Source organism: Pollicipes pollicipes, unplaced genomic scaffold (genome assembly GCF_011947565.3).
Source record: "Pollicipes pollicipes isolate AB1234 unplaced genomic scaffold, Ppol_2.1 Scaffold_4219;HRSCAF=4965_pilon_pilon_pilon, whole genome shotgun sequence".
NCBI classification, from domain to species: domain Eukaryota; kingdom Metazoa; phylum Arthropoda; class Thecostraca; order Pollicipedomorpha; family Pollicipedidae; genus Pollicipes; species Pollicipes pollicipes.
The window spans coordinates 2,737,132-2,760,311 of record NW_023596448.1 but is presented as its reverse complement, the minus strand read 5'-3'; the positions used below and the strand labels follow the sequence as shown (position 1 = coordinate 2,760,311).

Sequence of the window (23,180 nt, the reverse complement as noted above, 5' to 3'; positions counted from 1 at the left end):
GCTAATATACTATGTTGTCGATGCAAGCGTGTTGTGCATAAGCGAGTTTTCTTCTGCTTAACTGACCTGTGATTCGTCCTGTATCATGCAAACATCCTCTCGGTTAGATACACACCTTCTGATCAAGGAAGACACATAGGCACCCACCACCAGGTGCCTAAAACCTTCTCCAGTGTTCACAGATTATCCTATGTTAACATCGATCTCGCAAATTGAACAAGTCATTCAAACTAAACCCTGCTAAGCTGGGTGGTATGACTTAAGTCCTGCGCCTATCCGCAATGCTACTTCAAAAACCAAGACTGGCACGGCTGCGAAGACAATTGCGTTGAGTAACATATGCCAGTGTTATGCCGACCAGGTGGTGCGACTTTTAATAAATGCAACCAGGCCATAACAGAAAAATATCCTTGTATGCTTTCCGTGTAGAGGATTAGACGCGGCTTGACCTCCGGATGAGCAATGTATGTTTATAATCGCGTTACAATTTACCGCGATAAGACAAAGCAAATGAACGTAGGACGGTCGCTTCCAATTTTTATTTGCGACAAAAGTAGGTTAGCTCGTTACCGGATAAGTGAACACAACATGAAATCGACAATGACCAGACAAAATGGTCAACACTCATAATCTGTGACAGACGTGGTTTTTCATTTATATGGGATCTGTAGAAGCATCGAAAACTTAGCTACCAAGCGTCATATCTTTAGCGATTCTAAAGTTTTATTTCGGAATAAACCTCAGTGTAGCCTCCTCTAGCGCCCTTATCCTGCGGGAAATAATGCATGGCAATACATGAAATAACAACAATCTGCTCTCATTTACTCTCCATGTGGCAAGTGTGTATTACATGATTCGGAAAGACACCCATAAAGTCAAATGCCAAACTACATCTACAACACTGCTAATACCATTCCTGCAGGTCCTCTCGCAGCACTCCACGTCAGCACGCAATCGACGCTCGCGCAAAAACGCAGCACACGAGGGTTCCGGTGCAGTCACCAGTCAGACACACCTCCTCCTCAGTGCCGCGCGCATGCTGACGCATCCGCACACCGCAGCAGCCTGGCCGGTGGCGACAGCACGCCTCCTCCACCACCGCCCTCAAACCGGCTCGTTGGCCCACTTGAGGAAGGCGTCGCCCTCCTCCTCGGTGAAGTAGTTCCTCCAGTCGCCCACCTGCCCCTTGCGCATGAAGGTGCCCTCCTGGCCGGCGGTGACTAGGCCCTTCTTCTCCCAGTGGCGGAAATTGGTGCCGGGGTTCTCCTTCATGGCGCCGAAGCTGGTGTGACTCACGATGCTCTCCACCTGGTCGTCGGTCACGGGCCGCCCGAGGAAGGTGGCCACTCGACGGACGACGGCCGCGCGGTCAGCGTGCAGCTGCTCGTACGTCACGCAGAGCACGGTGTCGGCGTGACGCAGGTAGCCCTGCACGTGCTCGCGGTAGGGCGCGTGCATCACCTCGCCCCGCACGAAGCGGTCGCGGAGCTCCGGGAAGGTGCCGCGGTACTTCTCGTAGTTGACCATGCGGGTGCAGTGGTAGTAGGACACGCAGACATCGCGGGGGTCGCGAGTGACGTAGAGCACCTTGGTGCCGCTGGTGTGCACGCTGGGCGGCAGCAGGTCGTACGTCAGGTGCGTCTTGATGAGGCGCGGGTCGTCCATCTCGTGGACGGAGCGCATCTCCATGTTCACTGCCGACGGCATGTCCAGGAGGGGGAAGCGATACTCAAGCGGCGTGTCGGCCTTGCCCCCGGCGCCTGTCTCGCCGTGCACGATCCTCCACACGATCTCCTGCAGCCAGGTGGTGCCCGACTTGGGGAAGCTGGCCACGAAGATGTCCGTGGGACGCGCCTGGAAGCGCGCCCAGTGCTCGACGCAGCCGTTGACCAGGTGGTAGTTGGTGAGCACGGTGCCACGGTGGCGGAAGTGGCGCACCAGGGGGTTCTTGTAGTTGGGGTCGGCCGGCAGGATCTTCCAGTCATCCGGTACCTTCATCTGGGCCAGCTTGGCCGCATCGCCTTGGCATGCTGCTTCCCGTCGAGCTGTCTCCTCGTCTGTCGCGCTCACGGTCGCCATGGCAACACTTGCTGTTGTCTGCGCTGTTGCGCCGCTGGTCGAAACAATAAAAACCAGGGTGCCTTCCAAGCCGAACTTCTTACTTGCCAAGACCACGGGCTATCTCACCGGACTGTCTTGCTACCGACAGACGAATGTACCGCCCGACGAAACTCGTGACTTACTGACAAGAGCGAGAGCGAGATTAGGTTTCCCTCAGCTCCCACTGATAGCAGCGGCGCGCGCCATCCCACTGGTCGAGCTTGAGGACTACAACACCGAGGCCTGGTCGGAAACTCACACTGCTATGGCCAACTGCAAAAACCTACACTCCAGCATTATTTTAGCTAAAAAGTGTAAGTATGCGTCAATGAACAGGCGCATATGTAATTATCTCTCATTTTCACGGCTCAGTGCAACGCAGGTACCATGGCCTAAAGCACAATAATCACTTGATTTCGGTGCTATCCGAGCAGAAAACCTGCTGAGTGTGCTCAATCCGCAGACAATCTGATCATCAGCATGCCAAATGCGAGATTGTGGTGTTGAACTTTGAATCTCCGAGAAACTTCCTGAAATATACGGATTTCTGCACCAGGTATTCTTAGGTCCTTCTCCGGGTCAGCCAACACTTGGCGACGGTCGGTACAATAAATTGGCCTGCACGGTGTGTTGGTTAACAGTAAGACTATTAGGATAGCGGAGCAAAAGTTGATCTGGATCAAGTGTAATACATCATAAATTATGTTGAATTAAGACCCGCTGGATCCCGGCGGGATCAAGACCGGCTGGATCGCCAGCCGGATCAAGGCCGGATGAAGCACCGGCCCGATCAACACCGGCTGTATCACCGGCGCCGGCACGGACCACCGACTGAGAGCGGCTCGTCCAACAGTCCTCTGCCTGCTGGTGTGCACGGCCGCGCTGGCAGCGAGCGGGCGGTGCGGCACCGCAGCGGTACCCTAGCTACATATTTAAAGGCAAGTCTAATGCATCGTTTTTTCCTGTTCCTTAAAGTGAAGGTGCTTATGAAGGGAGCGAAAGGAGCCGTTTCCAGCGGCCCTTCATTCATCGGTGCCGTCGCCTTGCGGGCGGGCGTTGTGGTTGCGCTGTGGGTTACCGCGGGACCCATCTCGTCTGGCGTACGGTAACGCCTGAGCTCAGTTGGGCGCGGCTGGCTGAGGCAGAATGACGTGGCCACACGGTCGCTGAAATGGTGAACCAGAAAGAGCGATTCGCACCTCCCGACGCTTTGCCCGTTCTTAGCTTTGAGCAGTTCTCTGGAGTTAGGGAATACGAGGAACTGCACGGGCCTCGTTGCTTTCAAGCTACGTGCAGTTTCTTCATACGTGAATGGAGCCAGTTGCCTACATACAGGAAAATTCGGGCTCTACTCTCAGAACTGAGGGTTGGACTTCACTCGCCTTTTTGTACTTTCCAGCCATGGAGATCAAACCACCCTGTTGGATTGATGATTCGTGTCTTATGGCAAAGTCTTCTCTGAGTCAATATGACAACGCGGCTGAAAAACGCCAGCTCACCTGGCCAAATGTCAAACGCCATTTGCCATGTTCTCCTTCTTGCCCTATTGTTGGCTGCGTCCCAAAATTTCCTTGAATATTTTGTCACAAAATGTCCGCAATTTGCATCATCGTTGCCGGTTAGATCGTTGACATTGGCTCTGTCGGGAGATTTTGAAAAAAAAACTTTCATGTGTAAAGCTGGCTAGGTGGTAAGTTGAACTGCTGAAACTTATCGTTTTTGACGCACGTCAGGAATCGAAAGATATAAAGCGCATTGCAAGTGTGTTAATTTGACATTGACGCAGAAAACACTAGCCCAGCCGCTCAAGAGCAATAACTCGAGTTGGTTACTGCCAGCCCGGCCAAACACTGTCGAATACTCGCCATTCCGCTACAAGTTATAAGATCATAGAATGTTTAAAGGTTAAAGAAAACCGGAATGTACGCATGTCACAGAGAACGGAAAACGTACAATATTCACCAAATATGTTCATGCGTAAAAAATATGAGAGCTGTAGAATTCCAGAGTTCGTTTAGATTTTGAACTCAGCCGACATTGTCTAGCCCGGTGACCTGCTTGGAACTTTAAAACTTTCTCAAGTACGAAAGGATGAAATAAAAAAGAACTCGAAATTTCGTGCCGACGTTTCCGCCGTTTTTTTCTTTGGCCCAGGAAACATTAACAGCGAATATCAACCTTCCCAACCGAGCCGACGTGCGCCCCGCTGTCATTTGAAATCAAAATTTCATCACACCCAATCTGTTGAAAAGACGTTCACTCCAAGATGTATTGGTAATGCATCAAAATATAGTTATAACAACAAACCTAACCAAAATTGTCCTTCAAATTGCTATCCAAAATCATCATTCTCAGAGTCAGGGGCGGATCCAGGATTTTGTCAAGGTGGGGACACGTAACATTGTTGGGCCCCCAACAGAGCGGGCCCCCCTTAAGATATATTTGCACTCCGGTCATTACATTTGAAGACCAACGACATGGAGCGTATGCACATACATACATAAATATATATATATATATATATATATATATATATATATATATATATATATATATATATATATGTGTGTGTGTGTGTGTGTGTGTGTGTGTGTGTGTGTGTGTGTGTGTGCGCGTGTGTGTGCGCGTGTGTGTGTGGCGTGTGCGTGTAAGTGTAAGTGCAAGTGTAAGTGTAAGTGTAAGTGTGTGTAAGTGTGTGTGTGTGTGTGTGTGAAGGTGTAATAAATATAGAAACCTGTCTTATTCCGCGCAGCTCTATAAAGCTAGGCATGCTACGCATGTATATACATATAACTCATTCATTTTCTACAGATCATGGTAAAGCCAATAATTCGGGGCTGAGTGTTTCGGAACAAAAGGGAAAATTAACTGCAGTTGGCTGCTAACAGCCATCAAATCCGAGCACGGACTTGATTCCTAGCTTCTTTACGGCTAGCCGTCTGGGCGATGTAATCATCTGATGGCTGATGACTAATGCAGAATTGTTCCTTTGTCATAAATATATTGTAAAGCATCCTAGCATTTAAAATATGCTAAAAAGTGATGCGCTAGTATTATAACTGTTACACACTCAAAAGTCAAGGGGAATGACACGTACGACGTCGGTGGCATGTGCAATGAAGTTCGACAATTACGCGTAAAAATTCATCACCGCACATCCGACTACTGCTGAAAGATGAAGGCGAGAAGGCCAATCGGGACGGAACCTGAGCGATCATGGGTGCTACAGGAGGTCAATAAAGTGGCTCCCGTCAACAAGTATAGGGATGTCAGAGCAAGCAAAAAAAACCCAAGACTGACGTGGTGGGTTATAAACGATTGGTAGTGGCCCTACAGGTTGGCATATAAAGTCGAGCCATAACGCAGTACCCACTGAGTAAAGGGAATTATCCAAGACCATGAATTAATACCCTTGTTCGATCAAGAGAGCATGGGCAGGTTAACAGAAAGAGCCTCGATAGGAATGAGGAGTCCTCCTCAAATGAGATGAAAGGGGAAAAGCCCTTAACCAAATTAGAGAGCCACTGAGCATCGGGTGCCTCGGTGCATCGGGTGCCGTTATAAGAGCCCCAGCAACAGCACAAAGCTCTCCAAACAAGTGGAAAGAACCTGAGACTAATATGAAGAGCCCCTGAGCAGCTGAGCGCACCCTGGCATCTGGGGCCCCCGAAAAACTTGCATCGGTCAAGAGGGCTCAGGTGTGAAAGCAGATAGCGTCCCAACAGCAGCATTAGGCCCCACAAGAAAATACCAAGAGATCAAGGGCAACTTGGAAAGCTCCTTAGCGATCAGATTGACCCAGCAAGTGGACATATAGAGCCAGCGCAATTGACGGCATAATGCCTCTAGACAGCGTGATGAGCCCCAAAATTTCCCCAAGCAACGGCTTCTCAGCCAGGGAAGAATTAGCTTCGTCTGGTTATGAACACTTTGCACTTGCCAGCAATTGTTCTTGGTCGTCTGCAGGCCCAAAAGCGTCCAATTTTGTTGTTTTTGTTGTTATGAAACTGGTTCCGTGCCTCCCCTGCCGCCTTCTGCATCCGCCGCCGACCCGAGCAGCTTAATAGATAGAGCCCGTCAAGAACATAGGGCCATCCATTCAAATGCAAAATGCTCACGACACAAGATGTAGGGCTCCGAACGATCTAGTGTGTCCCAGCAGGTTGACATAAAGGGCCCCCGTCAAGAGCGCAGGGCCCTCCATTCAAATAGGAAGTGCCCAAGATCCAATGTGGAGGGCCCCCGAATGGTCGAGCGTACCAAAACAGGCTAACAGATGGGGCTCCCATCAAGAGCGTAGGGCCCTCCATTCAAAAGAGAAAGCGCTCAACACCCTAAATAAATGGCCCCGAACGATGGACGGTGCTCAAGCAGCTTAACAGAAGGGGCTCGGCAAGGGCGTAAAGCACTCCATTCAAATAAGAAGTACCCAGAACCAAGAACGAAGGGCCTCCGAAAGATGGAGTGTACCCGAGCAGATTATCAGATGACTCCTACAGGAGGAGGGCCTTGAATTCAAACACTAAGACCCAATATGCAGGGGCCCCAAACAATCCAGCCTGGCCGAGGAGGCGAACAGATGGGTTCCCGACAAGTGCGTGGGGCCCTCCACTTAGGCAGGAAGTACCCAGGACGCAATGTGGAGGGACCCTGAATAATCGGGTGTGCCCAGGAAGGTTAGCAGGTGGGGCCCCCGACAAGAGCGTAGGGCCTTCCGTTCAAATATGAAATACTCACGACATGGTGTAGAGGGCCCCGAATGATCGAGTGCGCCAGAGCAGGTTAACAGATAGAGCCCCGGAAAGAACGGAAGGCCCTCCATTCAAACAGGAAGTACCCAAAACCAGATGCAGAGATCTCCCCCGCGATCGAATGGGCCCGGACATCTTATCAAAAGGGGCCCCTAAAAGAGCGTAGGGCCCTCCATTCCAATAAGAAGTACCCAGAACCCAGTGTGGAGGGCCCGCGAAAGATGGAGTGCACCCGAACAGGTTATCAAATGACCCCGATAGAAGCGCAGGGCCCTGAATTAAAATACCAAGACCCAATGTGGAGGACCCCCGAACAGTCCGGCGTGGCCGAGGAGACGAACAGAGGGGCCTCGACAAGTGCGCAGGGCCCCAATTCGAATAGGACGTGCCCAAGACCCAATTAAGAGGGTCCGAACGTTCAAATGTGAACGAGTAGGTTATCAGATAGGCCCCCACAAGAACGTAGACCCCCCCCCCCTCCCTGCTCCCATTCATATGAAAAGTACCCAGGACTCAGTGTGGAGTGTCTCCGAACGACCGAATGTGCCCAAACAGGCAATCAGATGGGTCTCCGACAAGAGCATAGGGCACCAAGCAAGCGGCAGGGAATCGGAAGCGCCCTAGACCAGTGTGGAGGGCCCCTGGGCATATCGGGAGTGTGTCGGTAGCTTATCCGAGACGCACGTAAAGGGCTTCTGAGCAGCCGAGAATACCCCGTCAGCTTAAGATATGGGATGTCGGATCTAGCCTACAGAGCCTTTCTGGCGAATGGAACGAATCCATTTAAGGGCCCTTGATTGACAAGAGTGTCCCGGCACGCTAGCAGGAAGGGTCCAGCAACAGTACAGGGCCCTCCGAGCAAATGCAAAGAAATCAAAGGCGACGCGGAAGAATCCGTTATGATCGGAATGGCCCCGCAAGCCGGTATATAGGTCCCCCAGAAACAGCAAAGGACCCTTAGAGAGTGCAATGAGGCTTAGCGTTCCCAATTCACAGTTTGTTCAACCATTGAAGATTTTCTTTACTTCTCGTGGGCCATTCGCTTTCGCTTGCAAATGTTCTTGGTCGCCTGGAAATTCACAAATGTCTAAGTTTGTTGCCTTGGGTCTTAAAAAACTGCACCTGTTTGGCTGGCTATGGGTCCCCCTGGAGCCAACGGGCCACAGGGGGGCCATGGCTCCGTGCCTCCCCCCCCCCCATCCCTCTGGATCCGCCCCTGCTTTGGACACTCTTAACCTTGGATATTATGAACACCTCCACACTGAGCCATTTTGTAAGTTATGTCGCATTTTGGGAATTTTGTTCTTTGGTCATTATGAACTTCGGGTATTCTGTACATCGGACATTATGCACTTTGGGCATTCTGTACCTTTGGACATTCTGTACCGTGGACAATGTGGTACGGACCCGATTTCAACGTTTGGTGAGCAGATATTTGCATTCAAAACGCAGCGCACTCTCTACCCACAGCGTTCGAAATAGTTTTGGTTCTGATTGCTTGGTTATAGATATGCACACACACACGCTCTAAGCATTCACATGGTGATTTCGCACGTTTGCTCTACCCTTCTGCACATTTGGTAGTATAGGCAGCAGGCAGCACCGTGTATGATGCGGGGACGCATAAAGGAAGAAAAAACATTACAAATCATGTACTACATTTATAACACACATAAGACAAATAGTGGCCTCGCCAAGATGCATTTAGGGTACAGTGAAGCGTGAAGTTGCTGGAAGTGTTCGGTGTAGTCGTGTTTGGAGTAACGTGGCAAATAAATAAGGATATTATCTCGTGCAGGGTAGGAAGGTGGCAGCTACTTGACTTTAAAGACAAGGATTGTCAAGATAGTGCCAAACCACTGCCTACGACAACATGTTTTCTGACACCATTCTTATTGTTTTTATATCAATATGCACTGCATTGTTTGGAGAAGGTAAGTATGCAAACGTGAAGGGGTTGAAATATGTTTGAATTACCGTGTCTTGAAATATGATGTAATATATACAATCAGCACCAATGTAAGTCATGACACTAAGGTGTGTTGACATGATGGTCTAGGTGACCAGATTTAATCAGAACAATTAAGTTACATCAGCATGAGCCCAAAAAACTGCCCACATCATGGTATTTTGGAACTTGGGTTAAAATGTGTCACTGAACAATTCTGCATAGAAAGCATCAAAGTTGGGTGTATTTGTGATCCGGTGACATCAGACAGAAGCTTGATCCAATATTGCTATTATATGTTAGTATTATGGTATATGATATGGTTGGGTTATTGATATTTTTCATAAAAAACCTGCTAGATATATATTGCCTAGCTTTGTTGATTTTTGTTTACCCAATTTGAAATTCACTGTGAATAAGTTATAAGTGATGCTTCCCAAACCAGGGGTGATATAATGGGAAGGTAGAAATGCACTTATTGGGTTATTTTGTATATTGCGGACATGTGTGTGTGTCTGATATAAACATGAACAATAATCCACAACACATGAATGAGGACACTTATAAAGAAACAAGGCAATTCATTCTCATATTGATCTGTTGCACCCATATGTAAAAGTAAAACAATTTGTAGTGTGGTTCATCTGGATTTTAGAGTCAGCTACTTTTTGGAATACCAATAGTTATTCCTTTTGAGAATGTTGATTTTTCTGACTTGTAAGTATCTTTTAACCTTTTTATAGTGATTTTGCCTGTCAAACAATTATGCTATTTTTATATGAATTCCACATAACACTACTACAGTTCTACTAACACTTCTACTGATTATGAAACAGGTTTGCAACCATGTCAAATATTAAATAGCAGAGATAGTGATGTCTTTCTTTCTGTCTTAGGCAGCCGTCCCATGGACTAAAAAGAGCAATGACAGAAGCACCACTACCAATGGCTTTCTAGTCATGAAATAAATTGTAAGGCAAAAATTGACAGAAATTCTCAGTGTGTGCAGGGGGGGGGGGGGGGGGGGGGGTAGATGCTAAACTATGCTTTATATATGTCTTCCCAGGTGTTAAATGTAAAGTTTCAGCTTTCATTGCTCCCACTGTCCAGCTGGGCTGCTGGGTGGCAACTTAGGGTGCTGGATGGTGCCCCAGCATGCCAGGTAGTCTACAGTGATGGGTGGCACCTCAGAGTACTAGGTAGAGTCCCACGATGCTGAGTAACACTACCCAGGGTGTTGGGTAGTACTGCTGCTCCCCCTAGAGGACATGCAAATGCTCCTGGCTGGCCATACATAGGCAGTTTTTTTAAATATTTTGAAACTTTTTTCAAGATAATAGGAGCAAGTGATGGATTAGCCAGAATATATTCCTTTCATGCATTTTATGTCATTAACAACCATGCATTATACCTTGATATGGGATAGAATGCGGGAGATATTTTGCCGTCCAGGGTTGGGTGAAAAGTCCATAATTTTTCAAGGTGAGCATTGGATGCCACATCCACATTGGATTGTTATTACAAGCTTTACATCTGCACATCTGCATGTGTGAACTGGATCTACATCTGATATATTTTGTGCTAGATGTTACACTGTTTTTGTTATATGTTGATGATCATCTAATCCTGTGGTATCATTCTCGCCTTCTAGGACTCACATGGCTGCTAGTTTACCGGAGTGAAAAGTATCAGAAGCTCAAGGCCGAAGTAGAAAGGCAGAGCAAAAAACGTAAGTTCGGCGTTTTGCGCGCGCGACGCATTCCTTACTTAAAGCTTCGCGACCTTTCGCTATGAAGGGTAAACAGATGATGCTGACATTGATTATTTGTGCACCATTATTGGCCCAGTACCACCCGATATTATTTTTCGGACTGTCTTACCACTAACTACCTCCTGCCAGCATTGCAGGATCGACAACGGTGTTACTGCTGGTATTTGTCGTTTTGTGGTGCTTTAAGGCGCGCCAACTGCAATCGTCATGTAGCACGCGGCCTTAGAAAATGTATTTGAGCGGGGCTGCAACATATATGTGATGTGCGTGTCCCGCAGTGGAGCGGAAAAAGGAGGCTAGGGGAGACGCCAGCGATCGGCAACAAAAGAAGAAGATCGAGAGGGAGGAAGAGAGGCTAAAAACCAACAGTCGCGAGCTCTCCATGGTCAAGATGAAGTCCATGTTTGCAATCGGTTTTCACGTTCACTGCTCTCCTCAGCATGTTCAATTCAATGTAAGTCGACGCTGTGCGTCACGACGCCTCGCAGAACTGTCACATGTACAGCATATTCGGCGCAATACTGGCATCGTTCTCGTGTCTGCTCTTTCCGGACTACTAGTAAGACGTACACGCTGGACAGAAATGCTGTTCGATCAAGTTTGTATCGGCCTACGTCGACATGACTTTGTTTCTCAGGCGTAAAGCTCGATGATATGCGGTCGGTTGCACCTGCTCGTTGCGCCACCTCCATTCTCCGGCAGTGATGCTCAGTTTGTCATCGGTGCGGCGTGATGCTCAGTTTGCCACTGCCACGCGATGACGTCACTGGCGTTGTGTGCCAGGCATTCATTGGCTGTGACGGCTTCGTCCATGGCGTTTCAGTTTTGACGGCCGGGTGGTGGCTCGTCTACCTTTCGAGCCGATCTCGTTCGTGCGCGGCTTGTCGCACCGGAATCTGGTGGGCGAGGACTTCAGGGACTGCTCCTTCATCTTCCTCTACATCCTCTGCACCATGTCCATCAGACAGGCGAGTGTTCGGCGGCGTCCTTCGCCCGCTCTCGTAGCGTCGATGGACGCCTTTCTGTCGATGTCGATGCAGATTTGGATTATGGAAGGGCCTCGATGGTTTCTTTTCGTGCACAGGTATAGTCCAGCTGCTTGGAAACGCAGTTAGTTTGTGCGTATGCCTAATCGGCGATTGTTTTGCAATGTGTCCACTATCAATTTTGTTTCACGCATATGAGCAACGTCACGGCAGAACCCGTCGGATCCGCAGCAGGATCCGTCAGATCCCTCCACGGTATCCGGGCCGCACCCCGACTGACAGCCCCTCCCCGTCGCGCTGCAGAACATCCAGAAGCTGCTGGGCTTCGCGCCGTCGCGGGCGGCCAGCAAGCAGAGCGGTTTCTTCCAGCCCCCGAGCCAGCAGAGCTAGGGCCGGCCGCGGCCGCCGCCAGCGGTGCTGGGCGGAAGTGGACTGGCGCGCGCGACGACTATAGCCGCCCGGGGGCCGCGTCGGAGGCACGTGGCGCGGCCTGCGCCCGGCGCGCGAGGCCGGGGCACTGGTGCGGCTGGCGGCGCCGCTGACCCGCTACCTGTGGGGTGTGCGGTGCTGCCCGTACCCTCCGAAGGAGCGGGCTGGGTGGCGTGGGCCGCCAGTGCGGTTGTTTGCCGATTGAATACACGCTGTGCGATTGCGTTCCGGCGTACCAATCTGCAGGCGGCCGCGCGTCAGGCGGGCGAACCGGTCTAGCGACGAGAATTTGGCGCGATAGGAGGCAGACGCCTGCCGCTCGAGACGGCACGGTATTCAGTGACACACCGCAAATATCACCTTTGTATTGGCTGAACATTTGACGAGCATTCATCTTCTAACGCGGCGCACGCTGCAGCACCGCCGTCATGAGGCCCCAGCGGCCCGCCGCTGCCTGGGGCGTCACAACGGGGCGGCACCGGCGGGACCCGCTGGGAACTGCTCTCCCCAGACCGGGCCTCGCCGGCCGCCCAACACGGCTTCGCCCGCCGGTACTGCTCGCGCGCCGCGCCCCACCCAGCGGGTGGCACTCATAACTGGCCGAAGACCGGCGGGGTCGCACGCAGCCATTGGGCCAGTGCCGGGACGTTATGGCCAAACACGACGGCTTGGCGAACCGTCAACGCAGGAGTACGGTTGTCACGTCACAAAGGGTCGCTGACTGTGGCGTGACTATGCATTCCACGTACATGAGTGGCGGGGTGCGGCCATGACGTCACTTCGGTCAGATCGCATGGTTACGCATCCCGTGTCCACGAGAGGCAGTTATTCATTCGTCAAACGGGATGCCGATTGTCAGATACCCATTATCAGATGTCTTTACCGCTGGGCGACTAGGTTACACGCACCACGATTCACCGGCGTCGCGGCGTCGCACCACCGAGCGCATCGACGCCGCAGACTCGGCTCATCCTGGGCGCTAACAGGTGCAGACTACATCATCGCAGCCGCCTACGTCACGGCCGTCCGCCGCTGAGCGAAGACCACGGCCTCACAGGTACCAGCCGTCGCAGGCCGACCCAGGGCAGCTCGCCAGCGTTCATGCTTTACACGCCGCGGCTTGTACAAAACAAACTGGCAAACCACACAGTACAAATTGCACGACAGGTCTAGCACAGGCAAACATTCCCAGTGACGGCTAGTCAGCCCGCACTAAGTTTGTCAAGAACTAGAAAGGTAACAACTGGCAGAGCAGCCTGGCGCACCACAGCGACCTGCCGCGCTGCTGGTGGCACAGCTCTCCCCGCTCGGGCCGAGGTGGGCTCATCTTGAGCACCAGAGCCACCCTAGCACGTGACTACGGCTGGGCGCGCGGCCGGAGGTCCCACCCAGCCTCCGCGCCGGGCCGGCCTGGCCGGGCGTCCCACCCGTCTGCCGCCTACATCGCCGCCCGCTGGGTCTCCCATCCGCCTCTGGGGTGCCCTTCCCGGAGCTGTCCCAGATCCCTTACGAGTGCGTACCGTCCCACCCCCGCCCGCCAGCCCCGCGTACCGCCTCGGCGGCTGTCGTCACACGATGTTCTGCTCCAGCAGCGGCTTGTTCTCCAGCACGCGCTTGAATCCCATTCGGGTGAGGTCGATGGGTGCGGAACTCCCCATCCAGGATGTGCTCGGAGATGGCGCGTCCCACCGCCGGCGCCTGCTGGATACCTGCGGCCGGGCGGCGAACGTCGGAGGTCAGAGGTCAGAGGTCGGAGGTCCCGGGGTAACGCAGTCGGAGGTCCTCTAGCGCTTGGTGGCGAGGGTCGGAGGCCGGCACCGCGGCCCGGCCGCCAGCCACGGACGGACGGTGCGGCTGTGGAGAGGGACATGGCGGCGGCGCGGGGCGGGGGCGGGCATGAATGTCGCGCAGACGCCGCGCCCACCACCGCCACCGGCGGATGGACTCCGAGCGTCGGAGGCCAGTACCGCGGCCCGGCCACCAGCCACGGACGGACGGTGCGGCTGTGGGGAGGGACATGGCGGCGGCGCGGGGCGGGGGCGGGCATGAATGTCGCGCAGACGTCGCGCCCACCACCGCCACCGGCGGATGGACTCCGTGACTGTTGGAATGTGCGCTGGAACGTGACGGTATGGGCCAGACAACTCCCATTCCCACGGGACGATGGTCATTCTAATGCATAGCCAAGACTGCAAGACCACCCAGCGAAAAACTCGTTAGTACCGAGCGTCCGACAACGCCAAAACCACCTCGCATAAAGACCAGCGTCGGTATTTTCGCCCTGCCGACCTCACTGTGTGTCTGTGTCTGCGCGTCTCACCATGTGTCTCACCATGTGTCTCACCGTGTGTCTCACCGCGTGTCTGTGTCTGCGTGTCTCACCATGTATCTTACCGTGTGTCTGCGCCTGTGTGTCGTACCGCATGTCTGTGTCTGCGTGTCTCACCGCGTGTCTCACCATGTATCTCACCGTGTGTCTCACCGTGTCTGTGTCTGCATGTTTCACCATGTGTCTGTGTCTGTATGACTCACTGTGTGTCTGTGTCTGTGTTTGTGTGTCTCACCATGTGTCTGTGTCTGCGTGTCTCACCATGTGTCTGTGTCTGTATGTTTCACTGTGTGTCTGTGCGTGTGTTTGCGTGTCTCACCATGTGTCTGTGTCTGTATGTTTCACTGTGTGTCTGTGTCTGCGTCTGCGTGTCTCACCATGTGTCGTGTCTGTATGCTTCACTGTGTGTCTGTGTCTGTGTCTGTATGTCTCACTGTGTGTCTGTGTCCGCGTGTCTCACCATGCGTCTGTGTCTGTATGTCTCACTGTGTGTCCGTGTCTGTGCGTCTCACCGTGTCCGCTGAAGCCGGTGGCCAGGAACATGTTGTGGTGGTACGGATGCGGTCCGATGATGGCGTTCTGGTCCAGCGTGTTGTAGTCGTAGAAGCCCGCCCACGAGCTCTTCACCTGCGGAGCCGCGGCCTGTCAGCGGCGCCACCGGACGCGATGCTCCGCGTGCGTCACACTCAACACCGGGTGGGGCGAGGGCGAGAAGGGAACACACTGGCTCTTGGGTGGAGCGCGACGGACGTGGCGCAAGGTGTGGGCCATAACGCGCCAGCATCGTGCACAGTTTCGGCTGCTGCGCGCCGCAACGCGTCTCTTTCCGCGCGGTCCGACGGAGAATACGAGGCTACCAGCGGGGGCGCACACGAGGTGGAGGCGCATCACCCGCCCTCATCGCCGCGAATGTACATGCCCCGGAGACATCGCTGTAAGGAGGGAAATACCGGCGTCCGAAGGGCAGCTAACTTCGCACTGCTGAGTCGCGGACCGCAGCACCGCTAAGCGTACACAAGAGGCTCAAACACGCGACAAAACAGGCGTCACACGCGCACGCAACACCCTCTGTCGAGCCACAGCATGGACTGCTCCCATGGGGCCTCCTTCCTTCACCTATCCTGTGTGCAGGCCTGACCACTTGTGCACCGGCAGAATGGCGGCAAGCACTACGGAACGCACGCGGCCGCCCGCTCCCCCCCCCCCCCCCCCACACACACGACGGGACGGGCCGCCTCGGCAGAACGCGTCAGCTACCTTGAGGTTCTCGAACGAAGGCACACGCGCCGCCAGGTTGGCCCAGATGTGCGACTGGAAGTAGCCGTGGTCCACCTCCAGGTCACCGGTGTCCGGCTCCGGGTCGTCGACCGCTCCTGCGCAGCGAGGTCACAGGTCACGTGCCGTGAGGGCGCGCGTCGCGGACAGCTGGTGCGCGGCACGAGCGGCGAGCGACGGGAGGGGGGTGGGGGTGGGGGTGGGGGGGGGGGGGGGCTACGCGGGGAGCGACACGGAGAGCGAGGGCGGAGAGAGAGGGCGGGTAGCGTCACGAAGGGTGCGAGCGGGGAGCGACGGTGGGCGCGAGCGGGGAGCGCCGCGGAGGGTGCAAGCGGGGAACGACGGAGGGCGCAAGCGGGGAACGACGGAGGGCGAGGGCGGAGCGGACAATACAACCTGGGGCGAACTGGGACGCAGGGCTCAAGCGACTCGAAAACCAGGCGGATGAGGTGAATCATGGGTGGACTGGGGATGTGTGTGACATTACTAACCACTCAGGTCCCAACACAACAGCAGGGTGGCAACACGATTCATATCATTCTGTATTTGGGTCAGTATAGCGCTAAAAGAAACATGACATCCTTTGCTACACGCGCCTGTGTTGTGTGAACCTCCAGCTTAACTAACAGTGACCCTGTAGTAGCTCACCCACACGTGCCCATTCGTATAAGCTAGACCATCCGTACCCCGTAAGGGAAAAAGGCAAACAAACGGGCGCTAGCTGACGCGTTTGTAATCATTGTGCAGACTGCAACCTTTTAACAGCGCCCTATGCACTTCTTTCAAGAGCTTCCAACAAAGTTCGCACGTTTCCTGAATGTCCCTCACGCAGGGCTCACGACGCACACTTGGCAGGTCAACAGCGCGTGGCGCGCGGCAAAACTGGCCGTAGCCGCCTGACCTGTGGGAGACTTCCCGCAGATGTAGTGGCCACCGAGCCCCTCGCGCCGGAAGTACGTGCCCGTGGGGTCCACCAGCAGCGGGCAGTCGAGGCCCGGGCCGTCCGGCGAGTGGTAGAAGTAGACGTACCGCTTCCTGGCGGCGGAGGTGGCGCGTCATCGGTCGTCAGCTGAGGACGGCGTCGGCGGGGCCTCCAGGGACGGCAGTGACGAGGTGGCGTGAGCACACGGGTCATCACCAGTGGGCGCGGTCGCAAGCGTGCAGCCCACGCCCGGCGGTGTCCGCGCGTACGTCAGCACACCAGGGGTCGAGCGTCGTCCGGGACGGCATCACACTCCGAACACGCCATCAAAGGTGCGAGTACACAGCTTGGCGGAGCGATATCACACGCAAAAGACGCAAAACTGATCACACACGCCGCCTGGCGCACATCCTTCAGTCCCGACCTGAGCGGCATCCCTTCAGACCAAAGGTCGCTACGCCAACAATGACGTCACATGTGCGGCCGTTCAAAACGGCGCACCGCGCGCGCCGTTTCACCCGAGCTCGCCGGAGCGCGCGCCGGTGGTGGCGCACCTGGGCTCGACGGGTACGGGCATGGCCAGAAGGCCCTCGCCCTCGCCGATGCCGGCCAGGCGGGCCACCTCGGCCGTGTTGGCGCCGGCCGCCGTCACGAACACGGCCGCCTTCACCGTCTTCACCTCACCGTCGGCCTGCCGCACCTGCGGCGACCGGTGTGACGTCACTGTGGCGTCGCCGCCTCGGCGCAGTCCGTCAGCTCACCGAAGCTACGTCATTGACGTCACATGAGAAACGCCGTGAGAAGCCCGGCTGATGCGACTCGGCTACGCTGACTGGCACCACGTGAGAAGCACGGTCCGACTGCGCCACACTGTACCGGCCTGCTGGCGTTGTGTGCCCCCCGAACAAGGCGCATTTCAAGAAAAAATGAACTGACGCCCCGCGACGAACAAAGGCTGGCTTCCGCGTCTCGGCCACCCACTAACACCACCTTAAACGCGCGACTTGACAAAGGTGCTCTTCGGATGCAGTTCAACGAACGCCGTTTCCGGTAGATGGCACCAGCCTAAGGTGCCCTGACTAATCAAACGTAAACTCAAATACATACCGGCACATACGCATTTCCTATCACGCGGAATAAATAACATGACGCCACAAAGCCCTTCGCCACAGCTCATCCCAGGTCGCATCCAGCGCCTAGCCGCGGTCTGTGACACCATCCAGTGAACACAGTCGCCAGTGCTCGGCTCGCGCCGTGCCTTACCACCACCCGGTCCAGGACGTAGTTGCCCCCCGCCACCGACTGCCTGCCCGCGACCTGCATGTTCGCCACGTATCTGTCGACACGGCTCAGGTCGGCCACCACGCTCCAGTACAACAGGGCACGAACAATGTCCGGTACAAGTAGTGGCGGTTTCACGAATGACCCGAGCGGTGGGTGACAACTGTATCAGAGCATCAAGCACCAACCGGTCTTGAACGTGATCGATGGCGGCTGAAACAACGTCATGATCGCAACCACAGAAACCCCTGCGACATCAGCGAGATGAACTGAGCGTGAGCAGCGCACTTGCCTGGACTCGAAGCCGGCCGCCTCGCCCTCCACATACTCGACCCCCATGTGTGTGGCCTTGCGTCGGAACGCCCGCAGAAGCAAGTGCGGGTCAAACCTGCGGCAAACGCCAGTGGTTTCTGTGAATTCAGCACGTGAGCCCAATGGTTTCAGCAATCCCCTGAAGCCATTCTGGGTCAGCCCAGCCACAAGTCGGGGAAAGGGAGAAAATTCCTACCCCGTTCTCCGCCGTGACTCTGACCACTAAGGCGGGCTGAGTCCTGCCCACGCCACTCCCAAGTGATCACACAACAGTCTCTCGCTCCCCTAACCATGTCACGCAGGTGGAAGTGCAACGGCAGGGAGCGCACGAGCCACTTATCGCTATCAACAGCGTGCATAGCCAGTCCAGAGCCAAGAGGCGCGCGGTGAGAACAGAGCACGCTTACTACTCATCGTTCTCCGTCTGTGATAGGCAACATGGCGACTGGTGAGAGCGGGAGCGAGCACGCGAGCACACGTAACATCCCTTGTTATCCTGGCCATGGCACGTGAACACACGTAGCATCCCTCATTCTCCTGGTCATGACATGCGAACACACGTACCATCCCTCGTTCTCCTGGCCATGGCACGCGAGCACACGTACCATCCTTTGTCCTCCTGGCCATGACATGAGAACACACGTACCATTCTTTGTTCTCCTGGTCACGGCACGCGAGCACACGTACCATCCCTCGTTCTCCTGGCCATGGCACGCGAGCACACGTACCATCCCTCGTTCTCCTGGCCATGGCACGCGAGCACACGTACCATCCCTCGCTCCCCTGGCCGCGGCACGCGAGCACACGTACCATCCCTCGTTCTCCTGGCCGTGGCACGCGAGCGCCACACCGTCCGTGTTGACCCAGGGGAAGCGCTCCTTCATCCGGGCCGGCGTCATCAGCTCCACCTTGGCGCCGTTCTCACTGTCGGGAGCCGAGCAGACACTGCGTCAACGCCTCACGTGTGTGGACAGCGGACGTCAACGTCTCACGTGCGTGGAAAGCGGACGTCAACGTCTCAGTGTGTGGACAGCGGACGTCAACGTCTCACGTGCGTGGACAGCGGACGTCAACGTCTCAAGTGCGTGAAGAGCGGACATCACGTCTCACGTGCGTGAAGAGCGGACGTCAACGCCTCACGTGCACGGAAAGCGGACGTCAACGTATCACGTGTGTGGACAGCGGACATCAACGTATCACGTGTGTGGATAGCGGACGTCAACGTCTCACGTGTGTGGACAGCGGACATCAACGTCTCACGTGCGTGAAGGGCGGACATCAACGTCTCACGTGCGTGAAGAGCGGACGTCAACGTCTCACGTGCGTGGACAGCGGACATCAACGTCTCACGTGCGTGAAGAGCGGACATCAACGTCTCACGTGCGTGAAGAGCGGACGTCAACGTCTCACGTGCGTGGACAGCGGACATCAACGTCTCACGTGCGTGAAGAGCGGACATCAACGTCTCACGTGCGTGGACAGCGGACATAAACGTCTCACGTGTGTGAAGAGCGGACATCAACGTCTCACGTGCGTGAAGAGCGGACATCAACGTCTCACGTGCGTGGACAGCGGACATCAACGTCTCACGTGCGTGAAGAGCGGACATCAACGTCTCACGTGCGTGGACAGCGGACATAAACGTCTCACGTGCGTGAAGGGCGGACATCAACGTCTCACGTGCGTGGACAGCGGACATCAACGTCTCACGTGCGTGAAGAGCGGACATCAACGTCTCACGTGCGTGAACAGCGGACGTACACGCATATTGCACCGGCTTGCCACGAGGGTGTGGACGCCTGAGTGAAGCCAGGTCATGCAACATGTAAAATCCTAGGTAGCCACGTTCGGGATGGTTCATTGTGCGCATGGGGGAGCACATAGGATAATCCAGTATGCGCCCACCAGGTGCAAGGTGGGACAGTCACATGCCAGCTGACAGCACGTTGCAATATTTAATTAGTCAGAACCAGGTATGGTGCAAACATGGACCAAGGCTATAGCATCCATCATGAGAAATATTCAACACTAGCTAGGCTAGGCCAGGCCAGGCCAATCTAGGTCAGGTCAGGTCATGAAGGTCAGGTCAGGCCAGGCCAGTCAATGTAAAGGTTGACGGGCCAGGTCAGGTTGGTCTATAAACAGTTTAGGTCAGATAAGGTACAGCACAGGCACATGGATAACAAAAGATACAAACCTGCATATGACATACACACTTCACTGGCATGACATGCACATCTAGGCAACATGCCACACACACTCAGCTGACATAATGTGTACATCTGGGTGACATGGCGCGCACACTTGGCTGACAAGCCCCATACACCTGGGTGGCAGGCCACATACACTCAGACGACAAGGCATTTACACCCCAGTGACATGCCACACATGCTATGTTGACATGATATGCACATCTGGGTGACGTGGCACGCACACTCGGCTGCCGTGGCACGTACATCTGGGTGCGGTAGTTCTCCTCCAGCCGGGCGGCCCGGTCGGGCGCGGCGCACATCAGGTACCCCTGCGGGTGGAACTGCACGTCCGGCGGCTCCTCGCCCTCCACCGCCAGGAAGCGGTTCACGTTCCGCAGGAACTGCGCCGAGAACATGGACATCTGGATGTTCTCGGGCAGTGAGAACTGCTGGCGCAGCCCGCCGACCGAGAGCGGCGTGGACGCCGTCCGGTACTGTGGACAGGTCGGCGGCGGGTCAGCGGGGACAGACGCTGGGGAAGGGGAGGGGGACGGGAGGCGGAGATCAGCCGGTCGCCTATCAGGCAGTCACGCAGCCATCGCCAGAAGCTTTACTAGAAGCTGGTGGCGGGGGTTGGCCAGTGTGGCTGGATCGCGCATGTGGAATGACATTCAGCCTCAGCTGTATTAGCTGTGTATCAAATGTCTTCATGTTTCATTCCTTTTTCCCAATATCTACACGAAATCGCGACGTTCACATCCGGCGAAAGACGCGGGTGTGTTCACAGCCGGCGAAAGGCGCGGACGCACTACCCAGTCGACACAATACTACATCAACACTTGACTAGAGCACCACGTCGCTTAAACAGAACACAACCATCCCCGGCTCTCTGCTCGCGCCAGCACCACCGACACCACATTTCCGGTCCTGACCCCCAGCGCTCACCGTCGAGTCGCGCTCCACGACCACCACCTGCACGGCCGGGCCGGCGCGCAGCTTCAGCCAGAAGGCGATGGCCGAGCCCATGATGCCGCCGCCGATGATGCAGACGTCGCAGTGGGACGGGTAGTGGGTGCGGCTTTGGTGTCCCTCCCACAGGAAGCGCATGTCTGCCTTGAAGAGGCGCGCCACGCGCGAGAACGGGTCCTCTGGCGGTGGCGCCTTCTCCCGCGGGATGGTCTGGCCGGGCAGGGCGGGCGCCGGCGGCGACGGCGGCGGCGCGTCCCTCACTGTCCGCCGGCCGCGCCCGGCTCGTGTGCAGATGGCACGAGGGGCGCGCGCCGCCGCCCGGCTCCAGCTGGCGGCGGCAGCGCCACGTGCGCCGCGCGCAGGTACGCAGCATGGTTGTAGGTGGCTTATGAGGTGGAGTGGAGCAGCCACACTCAGTCACAAAGAGGCTGGGAAGAACCCAAAACACATCAGTATATTGTTTGAAATTTCAGAGGACTTTTCAGGCTTGAGTAGATTCAAATTGCATTATACTTACATGGTGGCAGCAGAAGTGCTATGTAGTAAGGTGAAAAGCAGTCATTTTTAAAGTGATTCCTTTTGGTGGCAAGACAATGAATAAACATTAAACTTTTCTCTAGTTGGGAAAACAGAAAGCTGTTCTCTCTACTCACCACTCCTTCAAGCCTGCCAACCCCCCCCCCCCCCAATCCAGAGTAAAATTTGTCTGCAACACAATATAAGGCAGAGTAAATGTGTAAGGAATGTTAAAATATATATTAAAGCAAAGTTTTTGCCATTTTTGTCATGACTACAACATTGTTTATTTCAGATGGGCATCATGACTCTTGTACTTAATGCACCCAAAGGCCCAAATCATCATCATTATCATATACTTATTTGATTTGGTTGTGTGAATATTCTTTATTTAATAGCACCTATTTATCTAGCCAGCTACCACTCTTCCAGAGTTCTGTCCAATGGTGAGTGTAATTCTTTAAGTTTTCAACTACATTGTGCTACATTGTTCAGGGTGTGAAATGTGTGCAACATGAACATCAGCAAAAAAGCCAGATTGTCATGGAATTTATGTTGTGCATCCTATCAATTTCCAGGGAAATACATACATGCCTGTAATATAACATGATTGTAAATGGTTGAATATGCACACATTTCTGACAAAACATACATGCACTATGCCCATGAAATAGCATCTCATTCTTGTGTCAGCTGACACACAGATTTATGTAGAGAACATTCACATATACTAATGTATATAAGCAATAAACACATCACCATACTCACATACCAATATATGTCATCTAGAAATAAGCAATGCTGGCCTTGAACACATGTGTTCAGGACACAGTTTCTGGCAGAGGGATTGAGTGCATAAGCATATGTTGGTATTTCATGTAGATATCAGGCAAGAGTGCGTAGAATAAAAATGCAAGGCAGAAAAGACCTTCAATTAGGCATTGTGTGGTGGTTGGGGGGGGGGCGGGAACGAATACGGATTCAGCGTCTTTAACAGATATATCCATATATACAGAGGACATGAAAATTAAAAACAATCACAGCATTTTCATGACACCCTAAAACAATGCAGAGCGACTACTTAAAAAATAAACGCGCACATACGAACCGGCAGCGCTTACCAATCGCACGATGTGCGCAGCTTTACACTACGCGTTAACGGATGTATTAGCTGCTGCTTCCACCACTAGGTCGCAAATAATTTCCATGTCATCTATATATTTTAGCATTCTTCTGAATAACTCGTTACATTATGATACTACTAAAAATTATTGTATAGAAATTTTGATGAGATTTTACCATTTAACTTACAAGTTTATAACGAGTAGATTGTACTCTGGTGGCGAAATAAAACTATTCTTACTCAGTGAAGTGTACCGCGAGGCCCGCGTAAGGGTAG

The 23,180-nt window shown here is 54.1% G+C and overlaps 4 protein-coding genes across 4 annotated transcripts in view; 1 reads left to right on the top strand and 3 right to left on the bottom strand.

Annotated features, from left to right (window-relative positions):
* Positions 1 to 22: 22 nt before the first annotated feature.
* Positions 23 to 2,001, bottom strand: LOC119095331 (sulfotransferase family cytosolic 1B member 1). The gene has a single exon (XM_037218187.1). It carries the CDS (start codon positions 1,996 to 1,998, stop codon positions 1,105 to 1,107), a length of 894 nt encoding a protein of 297 aa, XP_037074082.1. The 5' UTR covers positions 1,999 to 2,001; the 3' UTR covers positions 23 to 1,104.
* A 6,586-nt stretch (positions 2,002 to 8,587) lies between these two features.
* Positions 8,588 to 12,037, top strand: LOC119095338 (calcium load-activated calcium channel-like). The gene is given in 6 exon segments (XM_037218193.1): positions 8,588 to 8,785; positions 10,451 to 10,528; positions 10,849 to 10,985; positions 10,987 to 11,024; positions 11,394 to 11,538; positions 11,860 to 12,037. Coding segments are annotated over 6 exon segments (546 nt in total). The 5' UTR covers positions 8,588 to 8,724; the 3' UTR covers positions 11,947 to 12,037.
* Positions 12,038 to 12,401: 364 nt separating this feature from the next.
* On the bottom strand, positions 12,402 to 21,456 carry LOC119095329 (FAD-dependent oxidoreductase domain-containing protein 1-like). The gene is given in 11 exon segments (XM_037218185.1): positions 12,402 to 13,625; positions 13,627 to 13,694; positions 14,827 to 14,941; positions 15,572 to 15,687; positions 16,491 to 16,624; positions 17,066 to 17,211; positions 17,775 to 17,847; positions 18,085 to 18,180; positions 18,915 to 19,028; positions 20,561 to 20,790; positions 21,242 to 21,456. Coding segments are annotated over 11 exon segments (1,326 nt in total). The 5' UTR covers positions 21,404 to 21,456; the 3' UTR covers positions 12,402 to 13,553.
* A 1,362-nt stretch (positions 21,457 to 22,818) lies between these two features.
* Positions 22,819 to 23,180, bottom strand: part of LOC119095668 (cryptochrome-1-like) — an 18,263-nt gene continuing 17,901 nt past the window's right edge. Inside the window, 1 exon segment of the mRNA XM_037218526.1 lies at positions 22,819 to 22,839. Within this exon segment, the coding sequence (XP_037074421.1) occupies positions 22,819 to 22,839 (21 nt within the window).